This window comes from Rhododendron vialii, chromosome 7a (assembly GCF_030253575.1).
Source record: "Rhododendron vialii isolate Sample 1 chromosome 7a, ASM3025357v1".
Taxonomy (NCBI): Eukaryota; Viridiplantae; Streptophyta; class Magnoliopsida; order Ericales; family Ericaceae; genus Rhododendron; species Rhododendron vialii.
Genome location: NC_080563.1, coordinates 17,082,976 through 17,095,961, shown reverse-complemented (window position 1 = coordinate 17,095,961; position 12,986 = coordinate 17,082,976). Strand labels below are relative to the sequence as shown.

Genomic DNA, 12,986 nt, shown 5'->3' with positions numbered 1-12,986 from the left:
TATCCTTTGGGAAACGGTCACCGTATCATGCCAATTCACGTGTAAATCCACAGATGAACTGAGACAAATACATGGTGAGCTCAGGCAAGCGCGACCCATCAGGACTCTTCTACCCCTCGGATATTTCGGCCCACTACACATATGAAGCCATAAATCTATCCACACAGATAATCTGTGCACAGATTGTGCACAGATTTTTCAAGGGTTTTTGTAAAAAATAAGCTCAATCCAATACCTATAGGTACTTGATTTAATCATCTAATTTTTCATTACCCGAAAATCTGAATGAAAATTTAGATGATTGAATCGAGCATCCATAGGTATTAGATTGAGCTTATTTTTTACAGGGACCCTTGAAAAAATATTTTACATCTAATGAGCGGCTCGAATCATTTGTGTGGGACCTGTGGTGGATCCCATAATAAAATCTATGCACAATCTGTACACAACTATATATGTGGTTAGCAGGGTTCTAACATAAGTGATCATATGGGCCAAGTGGAGAATGTAAGAGTATGGCCCACATGAATGCTTTGCCCACATGAATGCCTTGGATGCCTAACAATTAAATGAGCTCTATAACTCGTTGCAAGGCTGGCATCTACTTCTTTTGCCTCTTTACCTTTTGGTAAAGCAAGGCATCTACTTCTTTTGCCTCTTTAACTTTTGGTAAAGCAAGGCATCTTGAGGATGTGTGTGGATGATTGTCCCACATGACATTGAGGCATTATTGGGGTGTGACTAATTAATGCCCCATCTGTTACCAGGGCAACCAATATTCATTAGGTAGTACTTCTCATCTGATAAAGGAAAGTAGAGTTGTCCAGCGGATGAGTCGAACCATCTAACCCGCTCAATCCGGATCAAATCGAATCAAATCAAGACATGCTACGGATGGATACGGATCTGAAAATATTGATTCTAGCGGATGCGGTTTGGTTTTGGTTCAAACCGTCCAATCTGTCTAATTTGCAAATTTTGCAAATTCTTACAAAACACTAGAAAAATATATTGCACTTCAACATCCGAGTCCTATTCCCATTAGCATCCAAATCACACGCAAACCTAAATATCTCACTGAGAATCATATTCTACGAACGCAACCAACCAATTAGCTTCTTAAAGTGTACTATTGTGTGGTTATTTGCTTGAATTCAGTTGATATCGAAGCAAAATTCAATTGACCCATATTTTGAACTTGTTTTGATTTTAGGGCGGATGAACTTTTTTCTATTTTAAGGTGGATCAATGTTTAGACTTGTTAAATTTTTTTAGACTTGATTAAAGATCAAAACATCGTGCCGAGAGGGACCACCAAAACCGCACACCACCCATGGATTGAATATTCAGAGTGTGTAGACCGTGTTCGTTTTGGGTCTCTCGAAACCAACCCCTCGCTTCACGCACGATTTCCAATAAATTCTCTCTCTAAATATTACTCTCATTTTTCTATCTATCTCTCTCCCGAATCAAACAAAGTTCACATCGCCAAGTGTAGTATAGGAGCCTCTGTTACCACAACGTGAGGTTTATACACTTTAGCGAGTGGATGTGTGCTCTAAAATATATTGCACTTTAGCACCCAAGCCTTATTCCCATTAGCATCTGAATCACACGTAAACCTAAATATCTCACTGAAAATCAGATTCTATGAACGCAACCAACCAATTAGCTTCTTAAAGTGTACTATTGTGCGATTATTTACTTGAATTCAGTTGATATCGAATCGAAATTCATTTGACCCATATTTTGAATTTGTTTTTATTTTAGGGTGGAATTTTTTTAGACATGATTGAAGATCAATAAGAACTAATAATTGGTCTAGTGGACATAATAATGTGTTCACACTTAACAACATTTTTTTCGGTAATAACTTAGGGTGTCCACCTTCCGAGCCAAAATACGCAAACCTTGACTAATCTATGAGGAGTCAATCCCTTAGTCCACTAACGGGGTTGAAGCTAGTACAAAGTTCCATCTAGACTAGATCCATAAGAGTTAATATCATTTGACACCGTAGAAGAGAATCCCTAAATTAAATCTCTCGGTTTGTCCATTTGGCTAAGGCCTTGGGGTTGTGTTCACACTAACTTAAATATTCGAAACGATAGCAAGTTATTCTCGTGGTTAGTGAATTTTTTATGTAGCTTTTGGTTAAAACATTTGGAATTAAGTACGCTAAAAAAATATAAAAATGTGGATCAAAATTGGAAAAAAATGATAAAAAGAAGACTATTCACTTAATTCAACACAAATATGCTTTGAAATAGACAAAAAAATAAACTTTTTGTTCGGTTATCAACTTAGTTTTAGTTTTAGTTTTATTTTCAATCATTACCCTACTTCTTTCTCCAATCATTACCTTATTTTTTCAATTATTACTTTCACATCTCTCTCTATCTCTCTCCAATCATTACCCATATCTTCAATTATTACTCTATTTCTCTCTCCACCCACTACCAAAATTAAACTAAACTAAACTCCCAACCAAACACTACCAAAGACAATAACCGTGTCTCTTGGGAGTTATTTCTAATTAAAAAACTCCCAATTACTCAGAATGAGTCTTAACATGATAAGAAAGAGAAAAAAATATCTCATTTATTTCCTTCCAGTACATCGCCGCATTTATTTCCTTCCACATTCTACTGTGTTTTCACGCCGAATGGTGGGCTCCCCAAATCAACTTTCCACAAATCATTTATTTCTTTCCGCATGACATACTACTGTGCTTTCACATGTAATCAATCTACTTTCCACAGACCAAAGAGGGACCAGTAACAAACGAAAACCACACAAGACTTATCATCACAAATAGTTCCATTACTCTTGGACCATATCTCATATGAGATTGCCTTATTCACGGAAGCTCCGTAAATATAGCCTCCGCGCTGCCTTATCTTATTGTTCATCTTGTCAATAGATGGTTCAAATTTTAAAGAAATTATTCTCACGAATAAGTTTAACCAGTTAAATTATTCGCGAGAATTGTTTCTTTAAAATTCGGACCATTCAACACACATTTAAACGTCTAAAATTGATCGGCTCCGCAAACACCCAAATCAAGGAGCGTCCATGAATTAGATTTTCTCATCTCATATAGCTATCATATTTGGGGCTCACTTGAATATCAACTAACAAGAACATTCCAGTTTACCTCACAATCTCCTTTCTCTTCACATCTAAGGGCTGCTCAGGTTGCAACAAAATAGAAACAATGGCAGAGGGTGCTGTGTTCCAACTTCTACGCAACTTCGCACCCTATCTCCAGGAAGAGGTAAACCTGTTAACCGGAGTGCGGGAAGAGATTGAATTCATTAGAGCCGAATTCGAGCGCATGACAAATTTCCTCAGAGTAGCTGATGCTGTGGAAGAGAGAAACCTGGAACTCAAAGTATGGGTGAAGCAAGTTCGAGAAGCTGCATATGACACTGCAGATGCTCTTGACATGTACATGCTTCGCCTTGGACATCAACATGGCGCCGGATTCTGCGGGTTTCTTCTCAAGGTTTCTTGCTTTATTAAGACTTTGAAAGCTCGCCACCAAATTGCTTCTGAAGTAAAACAAATCAAGTCCAAATTTGCTGATATTTCAGAGGGTCATCGAAGATATAGTAACATATATGGCACAATAGAGCAAGGCTCAAGCTCCACTCATTCAGGGATTGCATGGTATGATGGTCGGAGCGACGCCCTTCTACTCCAAGAAGCTGACCTTGTGGGCATCGACAAGCCCAAATCACAATTGATTAAGTGGCTAGTGGATGACGATCCTCAACTCAAGGTGATTTCGGTAGCGGGAATGGGTGGGTTGGGCAAAACCACCCTTACTAGAAAGGTCTACGATGATGCAACAGTGAAGAGGCGCTTTCAAACCCATGTTTGGATCACTGTTTCTGAAGCATTCAAGGTCGAAGAGCTTTTAAAGGACATGATTCGGCAACTCTGTGAAGAAGTCAGGCAACCTCTCCCACTAGGAATGGACAATATGGATACAAACAGACTAAAAAGAACAATTAATGATTTTCTGCAGCAGAAGAGGTATGTGTTTGTTTTGGACGATGTATGGAGTATTCATGTGTGGCAATTTTTCAAAATTATATTTCCTGAATGCAATTGTGGCAGCCGAATAGTCCTAACAACGAGAAATGGTGATTTAGCCTCTTTCGCTAGTAAAGAATATCATGGTTTGGTTCATACTCTACAACCCTTGTCTCGCGAACAATCGTGGGAGTTATTTTGCAAGAAGGCATTTCATGGGAATCCTTGTCCCTCATATTTGGAAGATCTTTCAAGACACATCTTGAAAAGATGTGAGGGTTTACCACTTGCAATTGTGGCAATCGGTGGTCTTTTATCAACGAAGGAGAACAGTCTTGATGAGTGGGAGAGGATTTACCGTGGTCTTGGAGCGGAACTAGAAAGCAATGACAAACTCATGAGCATGAGAAAGATATTGTCCCTCAGTTACTTTGATCTACCTTACTATCTCAAGTTATGTTTTCTATACTTGAGTATTTTTCCTGAAGATTTTTTTATTGATCACATGAGATTAATTCGGTTGTGGGTGGCAGAAGGATTTGTAGAAGTGAAAGAAGGAATGACAAAAGAAGAAGTTGCTGAGCGGTACGTCAATGAGCTAATCAATAGAAGTTTAGTTCAAGTGGCAGAGAAGGGGCGTGGTTGGAGGTCGAAAAGTTATCGAATCCATGACCTTTGGCGTGAAATAGTTGTTTCAAAGTCGAGAGAGCAAAACTTTGTGTCACTAGCCAGTGCCGAGAAGGTGCGACGCATATCAGTACACACTAATTTGGACGACATACAAATCAATTGCTTTACTCGACTTCGTTCTTTGCTTGTGTTTAGCGTAGAAAACCCACTGTCCATGTTGTCAAAAGTTGTGTCGTTAGGAAAGGGGGCGAGTTTATTAACAGTGCTAGACTTGAGAGGTACAGATTTGAAAACATTTCCCAAAGGAATCATGAAGCTAGTTCATCTTACTTATCTAAGTTTAAGGGGGACCAAGGTAAAATTGATACCGAAGTCAATTGGAAACCTCAAGAAACTAGAAACATTGGATCTCAAGTTGACACGTGTTAAAGAGTTGCCAGAAGAGATACTGAAGTTGCAATATCTTCGTCATCTCTTATTGCGTGGTGACAAAAGATTGAGTGGCTGTTACTATGGGTTTCACTCTTTATCTGGATTCAAAGCCCCAAAAGGAATAGGGAGCTTGACATCCTTGCAGAAATTATGTTACATTGAGGCAGACAATGGAAGTAACAATAACATTGTGTTGAGCGAGCTTGGGAAGCTGACTCAACTGAGGAAGTTGCACATTTTAAGACTACCACAGGAAGATGGAAAGGTGCTATGTTCATCCCTTGAGAAGCTAAACAACCTTCAATCGTTGTGTGTTGGTGCAAAAGAGGAAGATGAGATCATTGATCTAGATTCTTTGTCTTCGGCGCCTCGACGACTTCGGACGCTCTATTTAAAAGGACGCCTGCAAAATCTACCCCACTGGATACATTCACTTCACAACCTAACGAGAGTATGCTTATGGTGGAGTAAGTTAAGGGATGTTGATCCACTGCAATCCTTTCAAGACTTGCCCAATTTGGTTTGCCTTGATCTCGAGTTGGCTTATGAAGGAGAAGGATTATGTTTCAAGGCAGGTGGGTTTCAAAGCCTCAAATGTTTATGGTTGAATCAAATGGAAGGATTAAAATGGGTGAGAGTGGAGGCAGGCTCAATGCCTCTTCTTGAAAAGCTCTATCTCTACAATTGCAAATCGATGAAGAAGTTGCCCTCAGGGATTGAAAATCAGACCAACCTTAAACGTCTTGACTTGGCTGATTTGTCAGATAGCTTGATTGCAAGTTTGAATAGAGACTTAAAAGGTGGGGATTATTGGAAAATTTCACACATCTCTGATGTCTGGATTTGGGAAAGCAAGTTGGGCTTTTGGAAAAGAACTTATCTACAAAATGGTGGAGAGCAGGAGGGATGATGATCTTTGAGATCGACATATCTTCATTTGCGGCGTCCTATTTATATTTTTGTATTTTAGGATTTTTTGTGTACTTGACAACTTATTTGTAAAATCCTACTGCAAATAATGGATTTAGTGTTTTATTTTTCGTTCTTTTTTGGTTTTGGAGATTAGTAGATCGAGAATCTCTTATTGTCATTTATCTAGGGCTGCAAAAAGCATTCGATGCTTGGATAAACCTAAGTACTTGAGAAAACAAACATATTGGGAGAAAACAAATATCTCACGTTGTTGTTTGTTTTTCTTGTTGTTTGGACTTTTTGAGTCCTTTGCATTGTTCGGTAATGAATATATCTTTCTATTTTCTGACATCATTTTCCACTAACAAAAACCCTTGCTATGCATAGCATGGGAACTTGTTTTGTGTTGATTACATAGTGCATAAAATGATTGAGGCCAATGGGCTTGTCCCATTGGATTTCCTTGATTGGTATCTTGCCAATTGAGGGTTTGGCTAGTACTCAAACTGGGCATAAAATGTTTCTTAGATTTGTTAGGAATTTGATGTCATTCTCCTTGCTCCTATTGGTCTTTGTATCAATTTCAAAGATAAATGAAATTTTTTTGCTGTTAAAAAAATGATTGAGACCAAGACTAAACTGCTTGCACAGTTGGGAAAGTTGTAGTGGGATCATCATCTTAGCTACTTTTGGGGGTAGAAGCAAAAGAAAATAAAACATTGTGTTCACTGGTATTGTTCACCATTATACCAAAGATCAACCACTTCTAAGTACCTTGGAGTCTTGAACATAAAATCTTAATGTAGAAGTGTAACTATGATGGTATTGACAATGAAGCTAATGGTTATATCTTTGACACTCGAGCAAGATGAGGACAGGATTGCAGAGAAACTTCAGAATACTATCCGAGCAGGCGTTACCTTGGGCATTGATTTTGATGACGCTGACGTAATAAGAATGAAAAAGATAATAGAAAAGGAAGCTAAAGAATTAAAACTGTTGCTGAGAAAAAATACCTTTGCTCCACTCCAGAGGAATTAGCTGAACGAGAAAACAAGGTAAAAGAAATGAAAGACCCCCGTTATGGGTACTCTGTACATTAGTCTATATATAATTGATTACATGAGCTAATTACAATAAATGAATATCACTAATTGGTACAAATTGTGGAGCAAATCATGGGATTATGATTGACTTCCTTTACGCCCCCTCAAGCGAGATGGAACAGAGTGGAGGTTGAGCTTGCTGGCAAGGGACACAAAACGTTCGCAAGGGAGTCTTTTGGTAAAGATATCTGCTAGTTGCAATTCAGAAGGCACATACTGAATGCGTAAAGCCCCGCGAGCAAGTAATTCCCGTGTAAAGTGATAATCAATTTCAATATGACGGGTGCGAGCATGGAAGATGGGATTAGCAACCATGTGAAGAGCGGAAATGTTATCACAAAAAACACAAGGCAGGGACCGCAGTGGGAGGCCAAGTTCGCAGAAGAGATAACCAAGCCAGCGTAGTTCAGGAGTGGTGGTGGCTAGAGCTCGATTCTCCGCTTCGGTACTTGATCGAGAGACAGTGGATTGTTTCTTGGCGGTCCATGTGAGTAGATTCGGACCAAGAAAAATACATGCACCTGTGGTAGAGCGTCGATCATTGAGAGACCCGGCCCAATCAGCGTCGGAAAAAGCTCGAAGGGTATTATCAGAAGAATAATGAAAGGAGAGGCCATGTTCAATGGTTCCTTTAATATAGCGATAGATCCGTTTGACGACTTGAAGGTGGGAGGTCCTAGGATGTTGCATAAACTGACATACTTGATTGACCGCAAAGGCAATATCTGGTCGAGAAAGAGTAAGATATTGCAGACCACCGACCATACTACGATAAATAGTGGGATCATCCAAAAGGTCACCATCATGTTGCGATAACTTCGAGTTGGAGGAAAGCGGTGTAGAGCAAGGTTTGCAAGACACCATATTAAATTTCGATAGGAGGTCAGTGGCATATCGAGATTGTGAGAGATAGAGTATGTTATTGGTGCGATTGATTTCCATGCCAAGAAAGAAACCAAGTTCACCCAACCGGCGGCTATCAAAAACTGAACATAAGACTTCAATGAAGTCATTTACAGCAGTCTTATCGCTGCCAGTCACAATCAAATCATCAACGTATACCAATACAAAAAGGGAATGAGTTGATGAGTGTCGAATGAAGAGAGAAGCATCTGATTGGCTATTAAAGAAGCCATTATCGAGCAAGAAGGAGTGCAGGCAATGAAACCATGCGCGAGGGGCTTGTTTAAGCCCATAAAGAGCCCGGTGAAGTTTACAAACAAAGTGAGGGCGAGGAGGATCAGTGAAACCCGGGGGTTGTTTCATGTAAACTTCTTCTTGGAGAATCCCATTGAGAAATGCATTACGAACATCAAGTTGTTGTAGAGTCCATCTACGCGAGACAGCCATGGCAAGAATAGTGCGAATCATGGAAGGTTTCACAACGGGGCTAAATGTCTCATCATAATCTAAACCTTCCTGTTGATTATATCCTTTGGCCACCAGACGTGCTTTATGCCGTTCAATAGATCCATCAGCATTGCGCTTGAATTTAAAAACCCATCGACAACCCACTATATTCATTGAAGAAGTAGCAGGGACAAGAGACCATGTGTGGTTGCGGAGGAAAGCATCGTATTCTTCTTGCATGGCATGTCGCCAATGAGGAAATTTAGAGGCTTGAGTATAAGAGGTGGGTTCAAGAGTTAAAGGATTTTTAAGGTCAACGGTTAAAGCATGGGGCAAAGGATGTGGAGATGAGCCATAGACAAGTGTGTTAATACTTTTAAAATTCTTTGGTGGAGGAGAGGAGTTGGGAGTGATTGATTGGGATGGGGTAGATGGGCTAGACGACAAGGGAGTCGTTGGTATTTGAGGAGTGGGCGAGGTGGGATTTCCATTAGGAGAAGGGGTGGTATGAGGAGAGAGCGGCTGATTAGAAGTAGGAACCTGCTGTGGGGATGAGTCTGATGGTGGAGTATCAGGCGGAGGGTGTGGGAGGGTGGAGTCAAGAAACGAAAAGACCGGTTGTAAGAAGACTGGTCGGGGAGGTTTTGGTGGTGGAGACACTGAAAAACATCGAGTGTCCATGCACGGAAAATTAGATTCATCAAAAATAACATTCCGCGAGACATGGACACGTCCTGTTGCAAGGTCCATGCACCTGTATCCTTTGTGATTGCTTTCGTAGCCAAGAAAAACACATTTGGCAGACTTGGGTAATAATTTGTGTTTATTATAAGGTACCAAATGGGGAAAACATGCACAACCAAATACTTTAAGAAAACGGTAGTCGGGTGGCCGTTGCAGCAACTTTTCATATGGCGAGAGATACCGAAGTTGTGCCATGGGTAGCCGATTTATAAAAAACACGGCAGTCGAGAATGCCTCCAACCAAAAACTAGACGGTAAATGAGACTGAGAAAGTAAACAAAGACCCATTTCGACAATGTGCCGATGCTTGCATTCGACCACGCCATTTTGTTGTGGTGTGTGGGGGCAAGAAATCTGGTGGGCAATGCCATGTTGACGAAGATATAAGGTGAAGGGCTTGCTGGTGAATTCACCACCTCCGTCAGTTCGAACCCTTTTAATGCTGTGAATTGCTTGTATGGTGCGAGAAAATAGATTTTCCACCATTTTATTGAACATGATGAAAGTGGAAAGAGCATCAGCTTTCCGTACAAGAGGGTAAATCCATACATAGCGAGTACAATCATCCACAATAGAGAGATAATAACGATAACCAGAATGTGAAATGATCGGAGCAAGACCCCATAAATCCATATGTAAGAGATCAAGTGGGTTTTTAGCATTAAAATTCCGAGCCAAAAATGGTTGTCTACATGACTTGCCCAATGGGCAAATGTGACAAACTTTATTAGGATTAATCTTGCCAACAATAGGTAATTTAAATTTTTGATGTAGCACATGAAAAACTCCATGAGAGGTATGACCAAGACGAGCATGCCACACATCTTGATTCGTCTTTTCACCATAGAAGACTAAACGACCAGAAATAGATGGATTGGCATGGATATGATATAAGCCGGCGGAGCTACTGCCACGGAGAAGAATCTGCCCAGTCTTGTTGTCCTTCACACGAAAACCATTAGAATCCATCTCAAAAACAGTTATTATCGTGAGAAAAACGTCGAATGGATAAGAGATTTTTTCTAATGGCAGGTACACACAAAACTCCATTTAGCGACAAAGATTTGGCAGGAATACGTAGAACAGCTTGCCCAATATGAGAAATAGGCAATTGTGATCCATTACCAATTACAATAGAATCAGTACCTGAATATGGTTCAGCATTTGAGAGATTAGAAGTGGATGAGGTCATGTGCTGTGTTGCTCCAGAATCCAAGCACCAATTTGGATTAGAAAGATCAGAAGCCGACAAGGTTCCACTTGTTGTAGACTCGGCCGCGTAAGAAAAGTTCCCACGGTTGGGGCAAACTTTTGCAATATGACCTTGCTGGTTACAGATTTGGCAAAGCGGATAGAAATGGAATGGAGGGCGATAAGTTGGAGTAGGTAGAAGTGGAGGACGATTATCGGGTGCGAGAGGTGTAGAAGGTGGATGCCGATTATCTCCAGAGTGATACCTGTTGCCCCCTCTTCCACTACGCCCCCCACGACCTCGGTTATTATTATGGTGGAAATTTTGGTGCGGCTGGTTATTGTTATGGTGGAAATTTTGGTGCGGCTCGTTATTGTTATGACGGGAATTTTGGACCAGCTTATGGGTAGAAAACGGTTGATTTTGGGGTAGGCGAGTAGCAGCAAGGGCGGCTCCAGTGGATAAAGATAGAGATGTCATCCTTTTAAGAAGGTGTTCCTTTTGAAGAAGAAGATCATAGAAGTCGTCAAAGGTATTTGTGGGGCGAAGATGAAGAGACGTGATGAACTCCTTGTATTCACCACCAAGAGCATCAGTGATATAGTCAATAAGTTCAGAATCTGAGATGGGTGATCCTGCCGCAGCAAGAGAGTCAGCGATAGATTTGGCTTGTAGTAGGAAATCTCCAATACGTTTCTCCGCATCCATCTTTAAATTGCGGATTCGATCACGGAGAGTACGGATATGAATTTTGGATAGAGGAGAAAGCCTCTTTTTCAGAAGGGTCCATGCTTCATAAGCCGTTGAGCAAGAGAGGAGCAGCGTTTGAATCGAGGGTGAAGACATGGCTTTGATCCAACTAAGAACGAGTTTGTCCTTAGAGTACGCTGGATTTACAGAACCATCTTCAAGTCTCTTGAGAGGAGCAGTTGTTTGGCTAGAAACAACATCCTTGAGATCGTGTAAATCCAATATATCCTCAAACTGTGAACGCCAGCACAAATAGTTATTTCGGTCCATTTGAGTGTTGAAGTGATGAGATATGTTGAAGGAGATAGGGAGAGAGAGGTTATTAGAGGAGGAGGCAGTAGATGATTTGGAAGCTGGAGTTCACTCGCTAGTCATGATTGATCGTCACGAGCTCTGATACCATGAACGAGAAAACAAGGTAAAAGAAATGAAAGACCCCCGTTATGGGTACTCTGTACATTAGTCTATATATAGTTGATTACATGAGCTAATTACAAGGAATGAATATCACTAATTTGTACAAATTGTGGAGCAAATCATGGGATTATGATTGGGGGAATCATGGGACTATGATTGAGGGAATCATAGGATTATGATTGACTTCCTTTATTAGCACCATCACCTTTGAACCATCACTATACGATAGTTGAGGCCATGATGACATAATCTCTTGGAACACAAGGGGATTAGGAAGGATAGTAAAGAAGAGATTCTTGTCTAAACTTATCAAGGAAAGAGGCCCGGATGTCATTTTAATACAAGAAACAATGACTCAGAAGTTTGATTTAGCTGGTGTTTCCTTTCTCTGATGTCTGTATTCCCTGAGGTTGGTACCAATTTCTGGTGAATCATGCTGCATTAATTACCTGTTAAGTGCTTCATTGAGGCTGCTGATCTACTTATCACTGGTGCTAAGCTTACGGATAAGGCATCTTACACAGTCTTTATTTCTCTTTTGAGGCTGTCATGTTTCCTCATGGATAAACTGTAAATGCTGTTGATTGATGCTGAGCTTTGGAACATTGTGTGGTTACTGCTGAATGCTGATGTATTTCCTGTGCTCAAAGAAATTTGATGCTGAACTTTGTAGCCATTAATTAGCTACTGCTGTTGGTGTTCCCTATCCAAGAAATATTGAAGCTTGTGTGTGGCGTATGCTGGTATACTTTGTGATCAAGAAGGAGATGCCAATCTTATAGGCTTTATAGCCATTGTATGGCTAATGTTGATGCTGCTTCTGTCTCAAGACCTACATTTGCTGCTATTGTTTTTGGAGGATCCCTGTGTTTTTACCCATTGCTCAAGCCTGGTTTCAAATGCTATCATGTCTTTGGCCTCGTTAGTGGTTTACTTGTCCTATCTTTGTGGAACAATTGGCCGTTTTAGTTTTGGACTCATTCAATTTTTTATTGGATGTAATTTTCTCTTTCTTTTCTTTCTGTCTTGGCCTTACTGTGCCTCAATCTCTGTGGCCTGTATTTGGTCTTTATCGCAATGTACCCTTTGTCGAGTTTTTAATAAAATTTCGTTGCCTATAAAAAAAAAACTGTGTTTTATATTAATGAAATCTATTAATGGAGGGTTAATTTTTTTCATGAGGAAATGAACAAATCTAATATCAAAACTGTGCTAGGCACGACTGCCATAATCAAAGTAAAATTAAGGGTCCTTTTTTTTTTGGAACGACAAAAAAATAGTAGATTATTGATATGAGCCCCCTGGGCTCAAACCTCTGGCCACTCCTTGGATATGCATTACAGCTTATCAAGGAGGGGTGGTTAGAAGTGCAAAACAATGGGTCGAGTATTATATTTTTAACTATCAACTCA

At 40.2% G+C, this 12,986-nt stretch overlaps 1 protein-coding gene across 1 annotated transcript; it reads left to right on the top strand.

The window, feature by feature from the left end:
• Positions 1-2,909: 2,909 nt before the first annotated feature.
• LOC131333809 (disease resistance protein RPM1-like) lies at positions 2,910-6,148 on the top strand. Its single transcript, XM_058368569.1, has one exon. The coding sequence runs from the start codon at positions 3,218-3,220 to the stop codon at positions 6,011-6,013; it is 2,796 nt and encodes a 931-aa protein (XP_058224552.1). The 5' UTR covers positions 2,910-3,217; the 3' UTR covers positions 6,014-6,148.
• The last annotated feature ends 6,838 nt before the right edge of the window (positions 6,149-12,986 follow it).

Excerpts from the sequence above, each read along its gene's own strand:
- LOC131333809 (XM_058368569.1), top strand. The coding sequence starts at position 3,218 with ATGGCAGAGGGTGCTGTGTTCCAACTTCTACGCAACTTCGCACCCTAT.